A 16,687-nucleotide genomic window follows, 5' to 3' on the forward strand; every position below is an offset into this window, starting at 1 on the left:
ATCATGGCTGCCGCGGGCAGCAGAACTTTTCGGGGACCGTGACGTCATCTCGCGGCGTCCTCATCATTTCCGGGAGCAGAGTTCTACAGGGCCTGTCGGTCCTGGGCTCCCTGTGTCGCGAACCCTTACGAGTTAGACGCCCCGGAAATCGTTCTGCCTTACAGAGGCTAAGGGGAAGGGCCTTTTAGTTTTCCGGGTAGGTATGATCAGTGCGGGTTCGCCAGTCCGCTTCCAAGAAAACCACCTGCCCAGGCTTTCTTCCTACTCGGCGTCTTACATCGAGAAGTAAAACATTTCCCATCCGAAGGCTCAGAGGCGGACGGTCTCCTAGATTCTTTCAGTGCTTTGCTTTCAACCTAGTCGATCAGATCTTCCCCACGCACACGCCTGACCCCGCCCTATGACCTATGCAGATTATATAGGAAACTCTTCCAGCAAGTTCCACGGGAACTTGTGAACGGCTCAGTGAGAGTTCAACAAGTAACTGAACTTTTTTTTGAGTGTCAGTGTTTGCTGCATACCAAAATCTAAATTAACCTCTGGGAGTCAAAATGTTATACCCTCACGAAACTTAAGTCACTTCCGTTCTCAGTGCTGGGAAGAAAGAAGATAGCCTGGAGGGGAACTTAGCCGAATGTGAGTTAATATGAATGGTTCAGCCTTTGAGGATGAATAAGATGATCTCTGACTGGGTCTGATAATGGAGGAGAAAACCCCCAAGAGGATACTATTGGGACATACGAAGAAATTGAAATTTATGTTAAATTTCTTGAACTTGAGTGTCCTTGTTTTTAGGAAATGTACATGACTGTTGTGTTAAGACCGTGATGCACGCAACCTACTCTCAAATGTTAAGGGAAATAGGGTGATAATAACAAATGTGGCAAACTGCTAGTAGTTAGTAGTAATCTAAGGGGGGAGTGTACATTGGGGTTCTATGAAATTTCCTGTGAGTTTAAAATTATTTTTTTTAAAAGATGAATAAGTCCATGAAGGAAGTGGTAACGACAATTTACATGGAAGAAATAGGGTGTGTATTTGAAAACAATGTGAGCTCTAAAATCGTGTAGAGCCTAAAATTCAAGTTAGAGAGAAGCAGAGGATATGGCTGGAGAGGTAGGTAAGTGCCAGGTGATACAGGGCCAGATGTGGCATGCTAAGAAGTTTGGGCATGCTTTTAATACGAACCCAGTATAGGAATTTTTAGTCAAAAATGCGAATTTTTTTTAGTACATTACTCTGCCTATATATTAGAAGAATGATTAAAGGGAAAAGGAGAACTGTTGTTGGGAAATAACTGGTATAATATAGGCCAAACAAGTGACTATGAAATAACGTCAGTGATTGTAGGGAGAGAGAAGGTAAGAATTAGAAATATAGAGGTAAAACTGCCAGGACTTGCTGATGAATTGAAAAGGGAGTGAGTTTCTGGTATGGGTAATTGGGGGGAAATGATACCAGTTAGCTGAATTTAAAAATTGAAAAGGAGAAAAAGATTTGTGAGGAGAGGTCAGTTTTATTTGGGAATTGTTAAGGTTAAGGTGCTAAGGGTTCCGAACAGACACTTAAAAGACATAAATGACAAGAGGACCTGTCAAGTCTTTTGCCTGTTTTATTAAAAGTGAGTTGTTGGTTTTCTTATCAAGTTACAGCAGTTCTGTGTATAATGTGGTTATGAGTGCTTTGTCAGATATGTTCATTGAAGATATTTCTTCACAGATGCCTTTTCATTTTTTCAATATTGTCATTTGATGGACACAAGTTTTATTTTTAATGTAGTTGAATTTATCACTTTTTTTTTAATGATCAGTGCTTTTTGTGTCATATAATAAGGTTTTCCTACTTGAAGGCCATGAAGACATTCTCCTGTGTTTTCTTCTGGTAACTGTATCATTTTACCTTTCACATTTAGGACTTTGATCCATCTCAAATTAACTTTGTGTAAGGAGTAAGATGGGATTCAAGGTTTATTCCCCCCTACCACCCCCATATGGATATCTACTGACCCAGACCTATTTATTGAAAAGCCCATCATTTCCCTCACTAAAGGCCTATGGCACCTTTGTTGTAAAGTAGATGAGTATATATATGCAGGTCTGTTTCCAGGTTCTACATCCCATTGATTATTTGTCTAACTTTGCAGCAATACCATACTATCTTAATTAACATACCTTTATAATAAATCTTAAAGTCTTGTACCTTTGTTCTTGCAAGATTGCTTTTGCTCTTCTAAGTCATTTGAATTTCCATATAAATTTTAAAATTAGCTTATCAGTTTCAAGAAAAAAAAACCTGCTGGGATTTTAATTGGGCTTGCGTTGGGTCTATAGCTCTGGTTGAGGAAAACTGACATCTTAACAACACTGAGCCCTCTGATCCATGAATATCATATACTCTCCATTTAAGTAGTCTTTAATTTCTCAGCAGTATTTTGTAGATTGCAACATACAGGGCCTGACATAATTTCATTAGACTTATTCTTGGGTATTCAATGATTTTTATGCTTATTTTAAAAGGCAATTAAAAATTTTTATTTTCTACTTTTTTGCTGATTTTAACAGCACTGTTGATTTTTGCATATTGACTTTATATTCAGTCAGTTTGTTAAATTCCTTTATTATTTCTAATACTATATAGATTCTTTTGGAATGTCTATGTCCTCAATCTTGTCACCTGTGAATAAAGATGATTTAACTTCTGCCTGTGCAATATTTATACCTTTTATTTTTGTTTCTTGCCTTCTGTCACCGGATAGGATGTCCACTATAGTGTTCAATAAAAATGGTGATAATAGTAGACCCCCTTGTCTTGGTTGTAACATCAGGGGGAAAGCATGCAATATCAAATGCTTTTTCTGTCTTTATTGAAAGATTCATTTTTTTCCTTTATTATATTAATGTAAATTACATTGGTTAATTGACATCTAAATAGTCAATATGCACATGAAAAGAAGGTCTACATCAATAGATCTATCAAGGAAATTAAAATCATGAGATGCTAAACATTCCCCCTACATTTTCTAAAATTAAATGGACTTCCAATACCAAGTGTTGGCAAGGATATGGACAAACTATAACTTTCATATATTACTGGGAAAAGTATACATTGATATAACCACTTTAGAAAACTGACACTATCTATTAAAGCTAGTAATAAATAAACCTTACTATTCAATAATTCTACCACTGGGTATATAAACAAGAAAAAAGAGTATTTATGTTCACCAAAAGACATGTATGAGAATATTTGTTGCAACTTTACTGACAGTAGCAGAAACTGGAAATAACCTAAATATTCTTTTATAGGAGAAGGGATAAATTGAAGTATAATCACAAAATGCAATACTACACAGCCATGAATAAGAATGAACTATATTACACATAAAATATGTTTGACTCTCATATACACAATGTTGTATAAATAAGTCCACGCATAGACATCATGACTGACACAATATTTAGATTAAAAACTTTGTTGAGCAACATCATACTGGGGTGTCCTTATAGGCAGGGGGCAACTGCTGGCATGTTGAAAATGTTATAATCTTGATCTAGGTGGTAATTATACCAATGAGCTCAGGTGTGAAAATTTATTGAGCTATACACTTAGGATTTATATACTTTATGAAAGCTATACTTAAATAAAATTTTTAAGAAGTTAAAATCAGCTACAAATAATCAATTTGGGGAAAAAAAACATGCCGTCTACAATAGCATCAAAAATATTAAATACTTAACTGAAAAAAAACACCAGCTCTGTACATGGAAAATGGTATAACATTTCTGGGTAAATTATAGACTTAAATAAATGAAGACATACAAAATATCCATAGGTTAGAAGACTCAATGTTAAGATGTCAGTTCTTCCTATGGAGCTATGGATTCAACATAATCCAATCAAAACCCACAGGCTTTTTGTTTTTACTAGTTGACAGACTGATTCTGAAATTCAAATGGAAATGCAAAGGACTTAGGATGTCAAAGCCACTTTGAAAAATAACAGAGAACTAACACTACCTGATTTTAAGAAAAAGGATAAATTGAAGTATAATCACAATATGGAATATTACACAGCAATGAATAAGAATGAATGATGTTACACACAAAATATGGTTGAATCTACCAACCTTATGGTATTAGCACAGAGATGTCAAATAGATCAATGGAACAGAAGAGTGTCCAGAAATAGACCAGTACAGATCTAGACAACTGATTTTGACAAAGGTGAAAAAGCAGTTTAGTGGAAAAAGGATAGTCTTTTCAACCAATGGTGTTCCAATAATTGGATATTCATATACCAAAAAAAGTGAACTTCAACACAATACTATGCCAGTTTGGATATATTATGTCCCCCCAAAAGCTATATTGTTTAATGCAATCTTGGAGCAGATGTATTAGTGTTGATTAGGTTGGAATCTTTTGACTGAGTGTTAACATGGAGATGTGACACAATCAAATGTGGGCAAAACATTTGATTAAATTATTTCCATGGATATATGACCCCACCCACTCGGGGGAGTCTTGATTTAATTACTGGAGTCCTATAAAAGAGCTCACAAACAGAAGGGGCTCAAAGCAGCGGAGAGAAACATTTTGAAGACAGCCATTGAAAGCAGACTTTTGCTGATACTTTGGAGATACTATCCCAGAGTTTGCTCTGGAGAAGCTAAGAGAGGACAAAAAACACCCCAAGAGCAACACTCTAAAGAATGCACAGGAGCTGAGAGAGGAGCTGGAACACAACCTGGGATCAGCAGATGCCAGCCACATGCCTTCCCAGCTAACAGAGGTTTTCTGGATGCTATTGGCCTTCCTTTGATGAAGGTATACTCATGTAGATGCCTTAATTTGGACATTTTCAAGGCCTTTAGACTGTAAATTTGTAACCAAATAAGCCCCCTTAATAAAAGCCAATCCATTTCTGGTATTTTGTGTAATGGCAGCTTTAGCAAACCAGAACAAATACCTTGCAGCATCTACAAAAATTAACTCAAAATGGATCATAGATCCAAACGTAAAATTTATAACATTTTCTCGAAGAAAATTTTCATGACCCTGGATTAGGTAGAATTTCTTAAGATATGACACCAAAAGTATGATCCATAAAAGAAGAAACTGATAAATTGAACATCAACAAAATTAAAGTTTCTGCACTTCAAAAATATTTGCAAATCATGTATCTGACAAAGGGCTTGTACCCTGAATATATAAATTGCCCTCAAATCTTGATAAGAAAACACAATTTTTAAATAGGCAACTTAAGGTGGTTACATAGGTGGATATCCTTTTTCTTAAGAAATGTACATGGCAGTATTAAGTGTTCAGCATTCAAATGTTCAGAAAATGGATAGAATGATATGGCAAATGTGGAAATGTGAGAATTGGTGGATCTGGGTATTTGGGGGTAGTGGAGGATAGGAGTATGTGGGAGTTCTTTGTATGGAATTTGTTGTTATTTCATCAAAGAAGATATATGGATGTTAAATAAGCACATGTAAAGATGCTCAAAATCAAATCATTAGGGAAATGTAAATTAAAGCCATGAGATGCCACTAAATATCCATTGGCTATCATCAAAAAAGACTGACTATACCAAGTGTGGATAAGGGTGCAGAGAAACTAGAAGTCTGATACATGCTGGGGGAATGTAAAATGGTACAACTGCTTTGGAAACATTTGACAGTTTCTTAGAAAGTTAAACATATACTCATATGACCCAGCCAGACCACTCCTAGGTATTTACTGCAGAGATATGAAAATATATGTCCAAAGATTTGTGCATGATGTTCACAATGGCTTTATTGATAATAGCTGAAAACTGGGAACAACCCAAATGTCCATCCACAGATAAATGGATAAACAAACTTTGGTGTTATCCAAAGCAATACTATTCAGCAATAAAAAGGAATGAATTAATGATTCATGCCACAACCTGGATGAATCTCAAAATAATTATGTTGAGTGAAAAAAGCCAGACCACACACACACACACACACACACAAAAAAAAACAAAAAACAAAAAAAACTATGTACTTTATGACTCCATTTATTTAATATCCTAGGAAATATAGACTAGCCTGATCTATAGAGACAGAAACCATCAGTGATTGCCTAGGGTGGGGAACAGGAAGTAAAGAGGAACAGCAAGAAGGGAGTGATTACAAAGGGTCACAAGGAAACTTTTGGGGTGATGGATATGTTCACCATCGATTATAGTGATAGTTTCCCGAGTATATACATCCATAAAACATCAAACTGTACACTTCAAATATGTGCAGTTTATTGAATGTCTATTATAGCTCAACTAAGCTATTTTTGAAAAAATGTTCAGAGGTCTACAAAACAATTGGTATTCATCTGCAAACAGATGGTGGTTATTAACATGAGAATATCAGCATGAAGACGGACAAGGAGATTTCATATATTTAATGAATATCAGAATAAGTACCGTGCATAGATATTACACTAGGGGCTGGGAATACAAAAATGATTATGATCATGGCACTTCATAATCTAGTATTGGAATCACAAATATCAACAATTATTATGGTGTCAAATTATTAAGTGCTAAATGGGAGAAATTAAGTGGTTCAATAGAGCTGCTGGAAGGTTTTAAGAGCCCAGAGGAAGCTCTCTGAAGAAGAAATGTCTAAGCTGAGGCTGGAAAAAGAGTAGGAGTTATCTGGGTAGAATGAAATAAACAGTGTGCCAAGCCAAGTGGCAGCAAAGATCTAGAAGTAACAGCAAGCACCAGGATCTGAGAAGTACAGCTTCAGGGATGTTCATTTTCATAGGTCCCTTTGAAGCCCGCTAAATTTAGTATCCTAATTCTCCTAAATAAGTCCCACCACCACCACCAAAGTGTGTATGTTTGGACCCCACAAAAGTTAGATTTGCCTCTAGAGAGGACATTGGTCATTATTTTGGGGTGCTCAGAATCTAAGTCCCCTTCATATGTTAGGGGAATTCTTTTAAGTCTCAGGTCACACTGAGCCAGCCTCCCTCGAGAGAAGCTAAAACTGCCAAACCAGTTGAGAAGCTCATCTCAAACAAACTTTCTCAATTTCCCTTGGAGTTAAAGGCATGGTCAGTTGACCTAGCTCTGCCAATCACATACATTTAAATTGATACCTAGTAACCCAAAGAATCAGGAAGGGCCTTGATGAAGTCTCTCTAAATGCATTAACACAGCTAAATCAAATTCTGAAGCCGTAGAAACAGTGGCATAAGTACAGTGTTTAGTGCTTGGCTACTTGAACAGATGTATAGTTTTGGGAATCAGTCTTAGCTGTGTGGCTCAGACTGACCCTGATTCTCTAGACATTTTTGTCACTCTGTGAGCTTCCCAACATTCTTTAAATAAAATTTCTTTTACGCTGAAAACCAGTCCATTTCTGCTGCTTACGACAGAGTCCAAATTGATAGGCAATTTGGCATTTGGAAGTGGAATGCTACAAAACAGACCCTAATATCTGTAACTGGCCAGGTGGAGGAGGCCAGATAGAAGCACTGAGGGCACAATTATTCCACGCTTGGAAAATGGTAAACCGGAGACAGGGCATAAAGAAATGAATTCTAAAGCTGGGCAGCCTTGGAAACAGTATTCTTCCCAGTGCTCACACCAGACATGTCTCTGGAGGTCAAGAGAGCAGGCAGCCACAACTGATCTGAAAGAGAGGACTGCAGATCATCCCAGTGATCCTAGACATGGAGTTGGATAGAGTAACTGGAGGAGACTCTGGCTGAGTTCTCTTTGGAAAAGAAATACATGTTTCACATAGACATGAGTATTTTTGAGAGAGTTCACAAGCAGAAAGTCACTTAGGGGATTTCTGTATATTATAAAATATTACAAAATATATTACAAAATGGGTTATGGCAAAGAATAGTCCCATATATTGGTTGAATCAATTGTGACAAGAAATAGCATAATATGAACTAAAATTAGGATGGCGGTGATAGATATAAAAAGGAATATATAGATAAATGAGACATTTTCATGAAGAAAATTTATCAGGCCCCTTAGTAGCAGATACTTAGTTTACATTTAATTGTATTGAACATCTGAAATGTTAAGGTTCTTACTACGACTTGACTTTTGGGGCATCATCTTTGCAATGTTAGTATTCATGGTAATTGTATACAATTCCAATAACCATCAATGAAAGCATCTCTAAAAATTCTTATGCTTAGAGAGTGTATCTTTTCAAGGAAAAAAAAAAGGAAACCTAAATTGTACTACTCATTATAAACAAAAACAATCTACCTGGTATACCCTATAATAAGGATAATTGATAGTCACAAAACATTGAAAGATCCTAAATTTAAGAAAATACTGCATACAGTATATTCATTATTATTTAGGTAGTGAAAACCTACAAAACTAACTTATCCAATCAAAAGGATGTTGGTTAACTGGACTATGGTGTACTAATATAATAATATGCAACCTTTAAATATTTTGGAAAACTATTAATAGACATGGAAAAATGAATAAGTTAAACTTACTGATGCAAATGAGATAGATTATGGTGGTTTTTATTTTCTTATATTTTCTTGTTTCTATGTTTTCCAAGTTTAACAATGAATTGATCCAGTTTCTCATTAGAAAACTTGTTTTAAAAAGTGTGATTAATACTGTTGCTGAGAACATTTTATTTCTAATTTTTGAAGCTTGGTAATAATCTATTGTGTAGAGATGCCTGGGAACTGTTGTTTGACAGGTAGAAAGGAAAAGTAAAAGGAAAACATTCTGCAACTCTAAAATGGGGTTTGTTATAAAAATATTTAGTAGCAGTGTAAATATAGGCAACATTCTCTGCACAGTTAAGAAACATCTGCCTAAAAACAAAAGCGTTGAGAATTTTTACATGATTTATTTAATAAACCAATTAAAGATACAAAAAGGTTTAGAGGATTCCAAAATTTAAAATTTTGTTTAAATACAAATTCACTTTATAGTATGAAAACATATAACATTAGACCTCTAAACATGATTTTTTCATCTACAAAAATTTCCCTTTACTATACCAGAAAATATGCAGATAATAATTTTTCTTGTGAAATTAAATGTACATTATTTACAGTTGGAAAATAATCTAAAAACTTTCATTTCAGAAACATGAATATATATGTATATATCTTTGTATGTAATTTTCCCCCTTCCAGCCCATTAAAAAAAAAATGATCCAAAACATACAGCAATTATGCTTTTATAGCAAATGACAACTCAGCCAGATTAGACCAAGGCTTAAGTTGCTTTCTGGGCCCTTAAGAAAGATACTTGACTCTTTCACAATAGAAGTGAATCAGTTAGCATTCAGCAACGTAAGTTTACTAGTGGCCTAAGAGCTAATGAACAAAGGATTTAGGAAGAAATTTAGGCTCATGGCAGATCATACTGATAATGGAACAATCAATTTTGTGGCCATATTTTTAAAAATCAGTATTTTAGCTATATTTACATTAGGAAATAACCTGATGTGTTAATTAATATAAATTTAAAATATAGGCGCTAGAATCATAAATTTTAGAACTAGAGAGGAATTTGGAAATCATCTAATCCAAGGCATCCTTTCCTTTTATGAGCAGAACTAAAACCCAGAAAGTGACTTTCCCAAGGTTACACAGCTAATCAGTGGGAAAGCCCTTAAGCTGATAATTTTTATACTAACCTGCTTCTGGAGATAATTTCCAACCAGTCCAGGTTTTGATTTTTAATATTATATTTTACAAACCCATAGTTCATTATACAGTGCAGCCAACTAAAGTCAATCTAAGTGAAATCATAATTTTAACAAAGCAAAAATAGGTTTCTTTCCTTTCAAAGAGTCAAGACTTATACATGAAGTTATGGAATGAAAACAGTTCCTATATAAACTTCCTGTTGCCTTATATTTACAAAAGCATCAGAAGAGCTAGTAAAATGTAAAATTAGAAAATAAACTTTAAAAATGCTTACGATGGTAGCAACTGAAAAAAAAAATCTCAAAAGAATGTCTTCATAGTATAAAATGCCTGTTCCTTCACAATTAAATTCTGAAACATGGAGAACAAAGAGAAACATTTGGGTTTTTCTCCTCACCTAAGTTAAAACTAAAGTATTACTTTTAACCATTGACTACAAAATTAGAAACCTCTATCAAATGTCTTAGAATTGATAAGTTTGCATACAAGTGAAAATGTTCAATTAAAAAATCCATAATTCCTTTGGTGTATTAAAAAGAGTTGGGTTCCAACAGTTCATTTTGTTTCACTGCTACCTGAGAGGCAAAGCCGTTGGAACTGGACACCACCATCACATAAGGCTGTGGCTGTTGCTCAGTTTTTTCAGTGTCTTCATTGAAATTATCTTCGATCTCCTTTTCTTCTACTTCCTGCTTAACAGTTTTTGGTTCTTGAGCTTTGATAACTGAAGTGATTACAGTGCCAGGTGGGTGAGCAACCAATTGTGAACTGCGAGGAGAAAAGGTGACCACAGGCGTAGAAGCATTGAAGGATGGAGATGAAGCCATACTGACTGTTCCATTGCAAACTGACTGAACATTGCTAGTAAGAACCTGCTGCACATGGGCAGGGCTAAAAACAATAGAAGGAGGAGAGCCGGGCTTCTGTGACTGCAGCATGACATTTTCTTTCAGTACTGTCATGGGCTGTGATGATGGAATGGCTTGTAAAATAAATTTCTGAGCTCCAGCACCTGATGATGGGTCTGTGCTGGCTATAACTGTTGTAAGTGGCACGGTCTGGAGTGTTACTGTATGCAACTGCTGATTCCCAGGAGAAACCACCACTGGAACTTGGGCTGGAGCCTGTATAGTCCTATAAAGATCATGAAATAAAAGTGAAAAATTAGCATATGCCACATCATTTAAAACTTTAAAACTTGGTAAGTCATTCTGACAAAATCTGAGTTGTACATTTCAAATGCTACTTTCCATATATCAACACAGCATAAACATTTTGCCAAACCCTGTAGTTAGAGAAATATCCAACACAAAACTCTCAGTCCATTAACTATGATACCATCTGTTGAACGCTATGAAAAAAATCAACTGTACAAAGTGCCACATTAACACAAACAGGGAAGCAATTTTGTTGGGATAGGAAGAATACTATCAAAATGCATGGCAACAGATTACAAGGGGTGACAGTGTGATTGTGAAAACCTTGTGGATCACACTCCCTTTATCTAGTGTATGGATGGATAAGTAGAAAAATGGGGACAAAAACTAAATGAAAAATAGGGTGGGATGGGAGGATGATTTGGGTGTTCTTTTTTACTTTTTTTTCTTATTCTGATTCTTTGTGATGTAAGGAAAATGTTCAAAAATAGATTGGGGTGATGAATGCATAACTATATGATGGTACTGTGAACAGTTGATTGTACACCATGGATGACTGTATGGTATGTGAATATATTTCAGTAAAACTGAATTTAACTTTAAAAAAATCAAAAAATGCATGGCAAGGAAATTATATGTGAGCTGCTTAAAAGAAAATAAGTAAATGTGTTTAACTCATTTTATTATTTGAGGGATAACATCAATACACCATGGTTATTCACAACAATTAGCAAACTTCATGTGATTATAATTGTTTTCAACCTGTTTTTCTATAAAGAGGAAAAAATGCTCATTTAAAAAAAATAAAACCTTAGTCTTAAATGTACAATCTGAAAGAATTGTCAGAAGAATTTTAATAGCCGACAGTTCATATATTTATATAAAACAAGCCAGGTCTATAATTAACTCACAAGGGTTCTTGGTTTGGCAGACAGAGCATAAAAATAAAGACAAACTTTAGCAAAAATAAACAGAAGCAAGTTTTGACAATTTTCTAGACTCAAATAATTTTCATGGATTTTAGTCATAACGTTACAACTTAATATAAAATCCTTTGGCACTTTTAATCTAGCACTGTCAGTTTACGTAATGCTGTTAATCTTATTTACTAAAGAAGTACATAAATGATATTACAAGTCCATCTAACTTTGAAAGTTGACAGCTGTGACCATTGTTATGTAAAACAAGTGCAGTTGAAAACATTCCGCACTGGGATCTCAACTGTATTTCCTCTGAATTCTGGAAAACTATTCTACAAAAGAAAATGACTGCAACTTCAAATAACTAAGAGCTAGATTAATCCCTATAAACATAATGTTTTAGCCAATAAATTACTAAAGTTAAACTGAAGTTTTTTGTGGCCTGTTACATATGAGGGACATCAAATTCTAGAGGGCTAAAATGGGTTAGGTGAAAAGAAGGAAAATAGTTCAACTCAGAAGTTCAAAAAAGGGGGAAGATGGGATGACTAGAGCCCACCCACTCACCTAAGAAACCAATTCCCATGTTCATATCGCCACCCAAGTCACCAAACTTGAGGATCAGTCCACAGCAGGGAATTAATAACTCTGCTGAAGGACAGAACTAGAACAAAATGTGAGTTGGGTAATGAAGATTTAATTGGTAGATAGGGTATGGCTAGGAATAAAAGCCATATGCACAAATATGATTGGGCAGGCAGGGGTGAGTGGGAAAGAAATAGACACCTTGACAACTAGGTAACTTTTCCAATATATAATCCACCCACCCAGCCAAATCACTGTATCTCAGGTAAAATCTGAACCTGGGTATGGTACTTGACCATACAACCAGATTCCCTTTTTTTTTTTTTTTCTTAAATAAAAACCCCCAAAGGCTTCTCATGCCAAGAGTACATATGCATGTACACATAAATAGAACAATGCTTGGCATAGCATAAGCACATAGATCCTATCTCTAAAAACACACAGCCCTGCCAATGTAGACATTTGTATTCATATTACGTAACGAGGACCTAGTGTGTGCAGGCTGTTCCAAATACTTACATGTCATCCTCATAACCACCTTGTAAGTACTATTAACCCCATTTTACATGAGAAAATTGATCAATTAGATAAAAAGCCGTCTGACTGCTGAGCCTATGTGCTTAACTACTACAACATACTGCTTGCTACCTGTTAAGTCCTGAATAACTCCAGCTAAAGATGAGTATTTACTACTACATCCTTTAAACTGCAGCCAGTTACAACACAACTCTTTAACACACACCTCTCCCCTTCCTTTTACCTCTCTCAGGTGTGGCACAAGCAATAATGTATTTGGGAATTTTCCATATTGCTTATCAGGGCTACTATTAGCCTTTCAATGTGTTCAGATTAGAAAAAGGTTTCCCCTTCTTAAGATACCTGACTGCCATCTGCCAGAATATATATATATAGATCTACAATGTTTACAATGTAATATATTGGCTTATTTGAACAAATCCTAATACAATTAATTTTCACTAATAATAAAAAATTCAGAGATTAAAGGATACGATATTGTGCAGCCTCTTCTCCAACCATAGTAATTTTTAGTTATTCTTCTAATGATTAAACTGCCATTTCTGTTTGATCACATGGGTTATAATATTTAACTGCTATTAAAAAGACTCCTAAGCGTCATATAGCCAACTGATGATATGTGTGATAATGTAAAATTCATCAAACTTTCTGAGGCTAAGAAAGATAAAAAACATAAATTTGGTTACTGTTGAATGTCAGAACTGTCATTTAATCATCACAACTACCTGGATGATTTAGTTTTGGAAACAGACTAAGAATAAGTCATCTAACTAGATGTCGTATCTAATAATTGTTTGGAAGACTGGAGAGTTACACCTCCATTCTTCCAACTTCACCACAACGCTTTTCAGGTAACTTACTATGCGTTTCTTAGGGACGAATTCATTTAAAAGACTCTTAGCATATGCTATAAGTGCTTGAATAAATATTAAAGAGAAAAAAGCTATGGCAGATATACAGACTTCCAAGTTTTTAAATGTACAATTTCAGGAAAATCATTTACCAGAGATTTTTTTATGTTATTTAAAATAACATGAAGCCAGAGTCTAATTAAAATTTATAAAAACTGAGTACACATACCATAAGTCATTAAATATTTTAATTAACTTAAACATACATGGATGCAATTATGTGACATAAAGAAAAGTAAGCAAAGGGAAAAAGTTGAGATGTTGCTGCCTCATTTTAAATAACTGTTAATTCATGTGCCTCATGTAAATCAATAGATGGTATGGCAAGTCATCAAGTTCATTGCTTTGGACTAAACTGCTTATCTTATAATACTACCTGCACAATTTAATAGATGTGACCAAGATCCTTAGCCACTCCCTAACTCAGTTTCCGCATCTGTAAAATGGGGGATTCTACACACCAATATATAAAGAATGTGTATGGCATATAGAAAAGTACTCACGAAGTGTCAGCTCTCGTTATGTTAATTTGATAATTTTTCTAATATTTAGGTAATATGTATTCAATGTTTTCTTGACCACAGAAAAACCTTAAAGACCCTTTTTGTTATTCAGTCATAAAATCCAGAAAGATAAAATCAAACTACTGTTAATTTTTTTTAAGAGTGATAATATTGTTATGCAAGATATCATCTCTATTCTTGGGAGTTGTAAGTTGAAGTATTTAGGGGTGAAATGTCATAATGTCAACTTACTTGATAAAAAGTCAAATAGAAAAAATAACACAAATAGAAAACAAGGCAAAATGACAACAATTTGTGAATTTAGGACAGTAAATAAATTTTCATTGAACTGTTTCAACTTTCCCATATTTTGTAATTTTCATAATAATAAGTTGGCGTAATTATAAAAATGCAAATTCAAAACAATAAATCACTAAGCAAGGGACTCTATACAAGTTCTAGAAATTCATTCTTCTAATGAAAAACTAGTCTAATACGCTAAAGTTTCTCAGAGTGTTAGGTACAATTCGCTTGAAATTAACATTTTTCTTTCTTTCTATACAATGTAGAGAACAAGATAGCAAAATACAAATATTCGGTAGCTGATAAGTACACAAAGACTCAGCCATGCGTGAGCTTCTGCCTTTCCACATAATTTCAGGGCAGAAAATGTAATTTATTAAAAGTTTAACTGCTTGAAAATAAACTGGATTTGGAGGTGGAAAATAAAAGATATAACCAAACAAGAAAATGATTTTTTAAAAAGACAAATAATTAAGAATGTGTGTCTAGATACATTCATACAAATACAGGAATGACTTACAGTAAGTATAGATGTTTTAAAGTTTGAAGAGGTTAAATTTTGTATTTCTTCATGATATAAGTAGTTCACTTAGAGAATTTATAGCACTAACAAGTGCTGGCTCCTATAGATTTAAATGTGGAAGGGGAGACAAGCATTAAAATGAACTGAAACACCAGGTGAATGTATGCACCAGATTGAGGTTTAGCTGGAGAGCAAGAAAGACGTTATGAGAAGAGTGAGAGCTGACAGGCAGGGCCACAGAAAACAGACGGTACTCTGCCTGCAGCATAGCTTTAACAAAAGCTGCAAGAAAGCAACATAAACGTACTTTAGAAAATTGACTTGTAGTAATAATATCTAGGTTAGACTGAAGAGAGAAAATATTAGAGGCTGGAAGAAGATTGAGAGTTCCTGGAACTCTCAGGGAGCCCAGGAATGAAGATTCTGAAATGTAAACTGAGGATAGTTTGAAAATCACTGGAATGGAGTGTAGTTCTGCCCTTGCCTGTCAAGTCTTAATTCAGAAATTGACTTCAGAGTAATACACTATCCAATATAATACCCATAATTTAATGTCTTTCAAAGCTAGGGTTTTTGTGTGTTTTTTGCTTTGTTTTTTATCCTGAAGGTCTTAAAAAGGAAATTTTGAATATAGATGCTAAAAAATGCCACTGCATCTCTCTAAGAGGGTCCCAGTGACTACTGGCCAATGTGTATCTTTTATCAACACAAATATACACAATGATAAAATAACAAAGACCCTAGAAACCAGTGGGAGGAGCCACATACTCTGAAATAGATCCTCAGTTATAGGACTTGGAAGAAAATAATACAGTAAAAGGAAAATAGAGTGAGAGATAAATAAGTATTCCTTTCCTTTAATAAGAATTGAAGATGTCATCATTCCTATGTAATTACAATGGGAAAAAAATTTATCTTCATACTTTTCTTCTTGCATGTCAACTGAATTAGATTTTCACAATGTCAAAGGCTTAAGTTACTGAAACAAGGAAGACTGAATCATGCAGGTCTGTCTGGATTCTAGGTAACTGTGACTTAGTTCATGAACAGCTGAACAAACCGTAAGACAAATGTAGTACTGAAGTCTGATAATGAAAATAATCAAAGAATCATTGTATTGGCTTTGAAAGGGCTCCTATATTTTATTATAATACATGTTCTGGCAATCCATGACAGTAGAAATAGAAAAATAGAGTAACACTGCAAAAGCCCATCTAGATTTTCTGCTCAAACCCAACCCCCAATTCTAAATCAGCTGAGACTGGTCCCAAATTTCTGCAAAAGACCAGTCTAGAGCAGACAGGGTTTTCTTGGTCTATTGCTTGTTTCACATCTTTCCTGGGACTATGAGGCAGAACTTGATTTGACTGAACCAGAAATCTATTCTTCTAACTTCTCCTCTAAAAGTCTGAAAAAGAAGAAATTTCAATCTTAGACTCTTGTTCTTACAACCTGTTTGAACTTTTCATACATGATAAGGTAAACCAAGGAATGATGTTTATTTCGTGGAACTAAGTCCATTCTGAGAGGTCATGATATGTCAATTTATGTTGACTTTTTAC

General features: G+C 34.7%; 1 protein-coding gene across 9 annotated transcripts in view; it reads right to left on the reverse strand.

The window, feature by feature from the left end:
• Positions 1 to 8,859: 8,859 nt before the first annotated feature.
• ELF1 (E74 like ETS transcription factor 1) overlaps positions 8,860 to 16,687 on the reverse strand; it is a 123,004-nt gene continuing 115,176 nt past the window's right edge. For all 9 annotated transcript variants that reach the window (XM_037800147.1, XM_037800150.1, XM_037800145.1 and 6 more), the window contains one exon: positions 8,860 to 10,820. In XM_037800147.1, coding sequence (XP_037656075.1) covers positions 10,217 to 10,820 — 604 coding nt within the window. In that variant the 3' untranslated portion in view covers positions 8,860 to 10,216. The remainder of the gene's footprint in view (positions 10,821 to 16,687) is intronic.

Source organism: Choloepus didactylus, chromosome 12 (genome assembly GCF_015220235.1).
Source record: "Choloepus didactylus isolate mChoDid1 chromosome 12, mChoDid1.pri, whole genome shotgun sequence".
Classification (NCBI taxonomy): domain Eukaryota; kingdom Metazoa; phylum Chordata; class Mammalia; order Pilosa; family Megalonychidae; genus Choloepus; species Choloepus didactylus.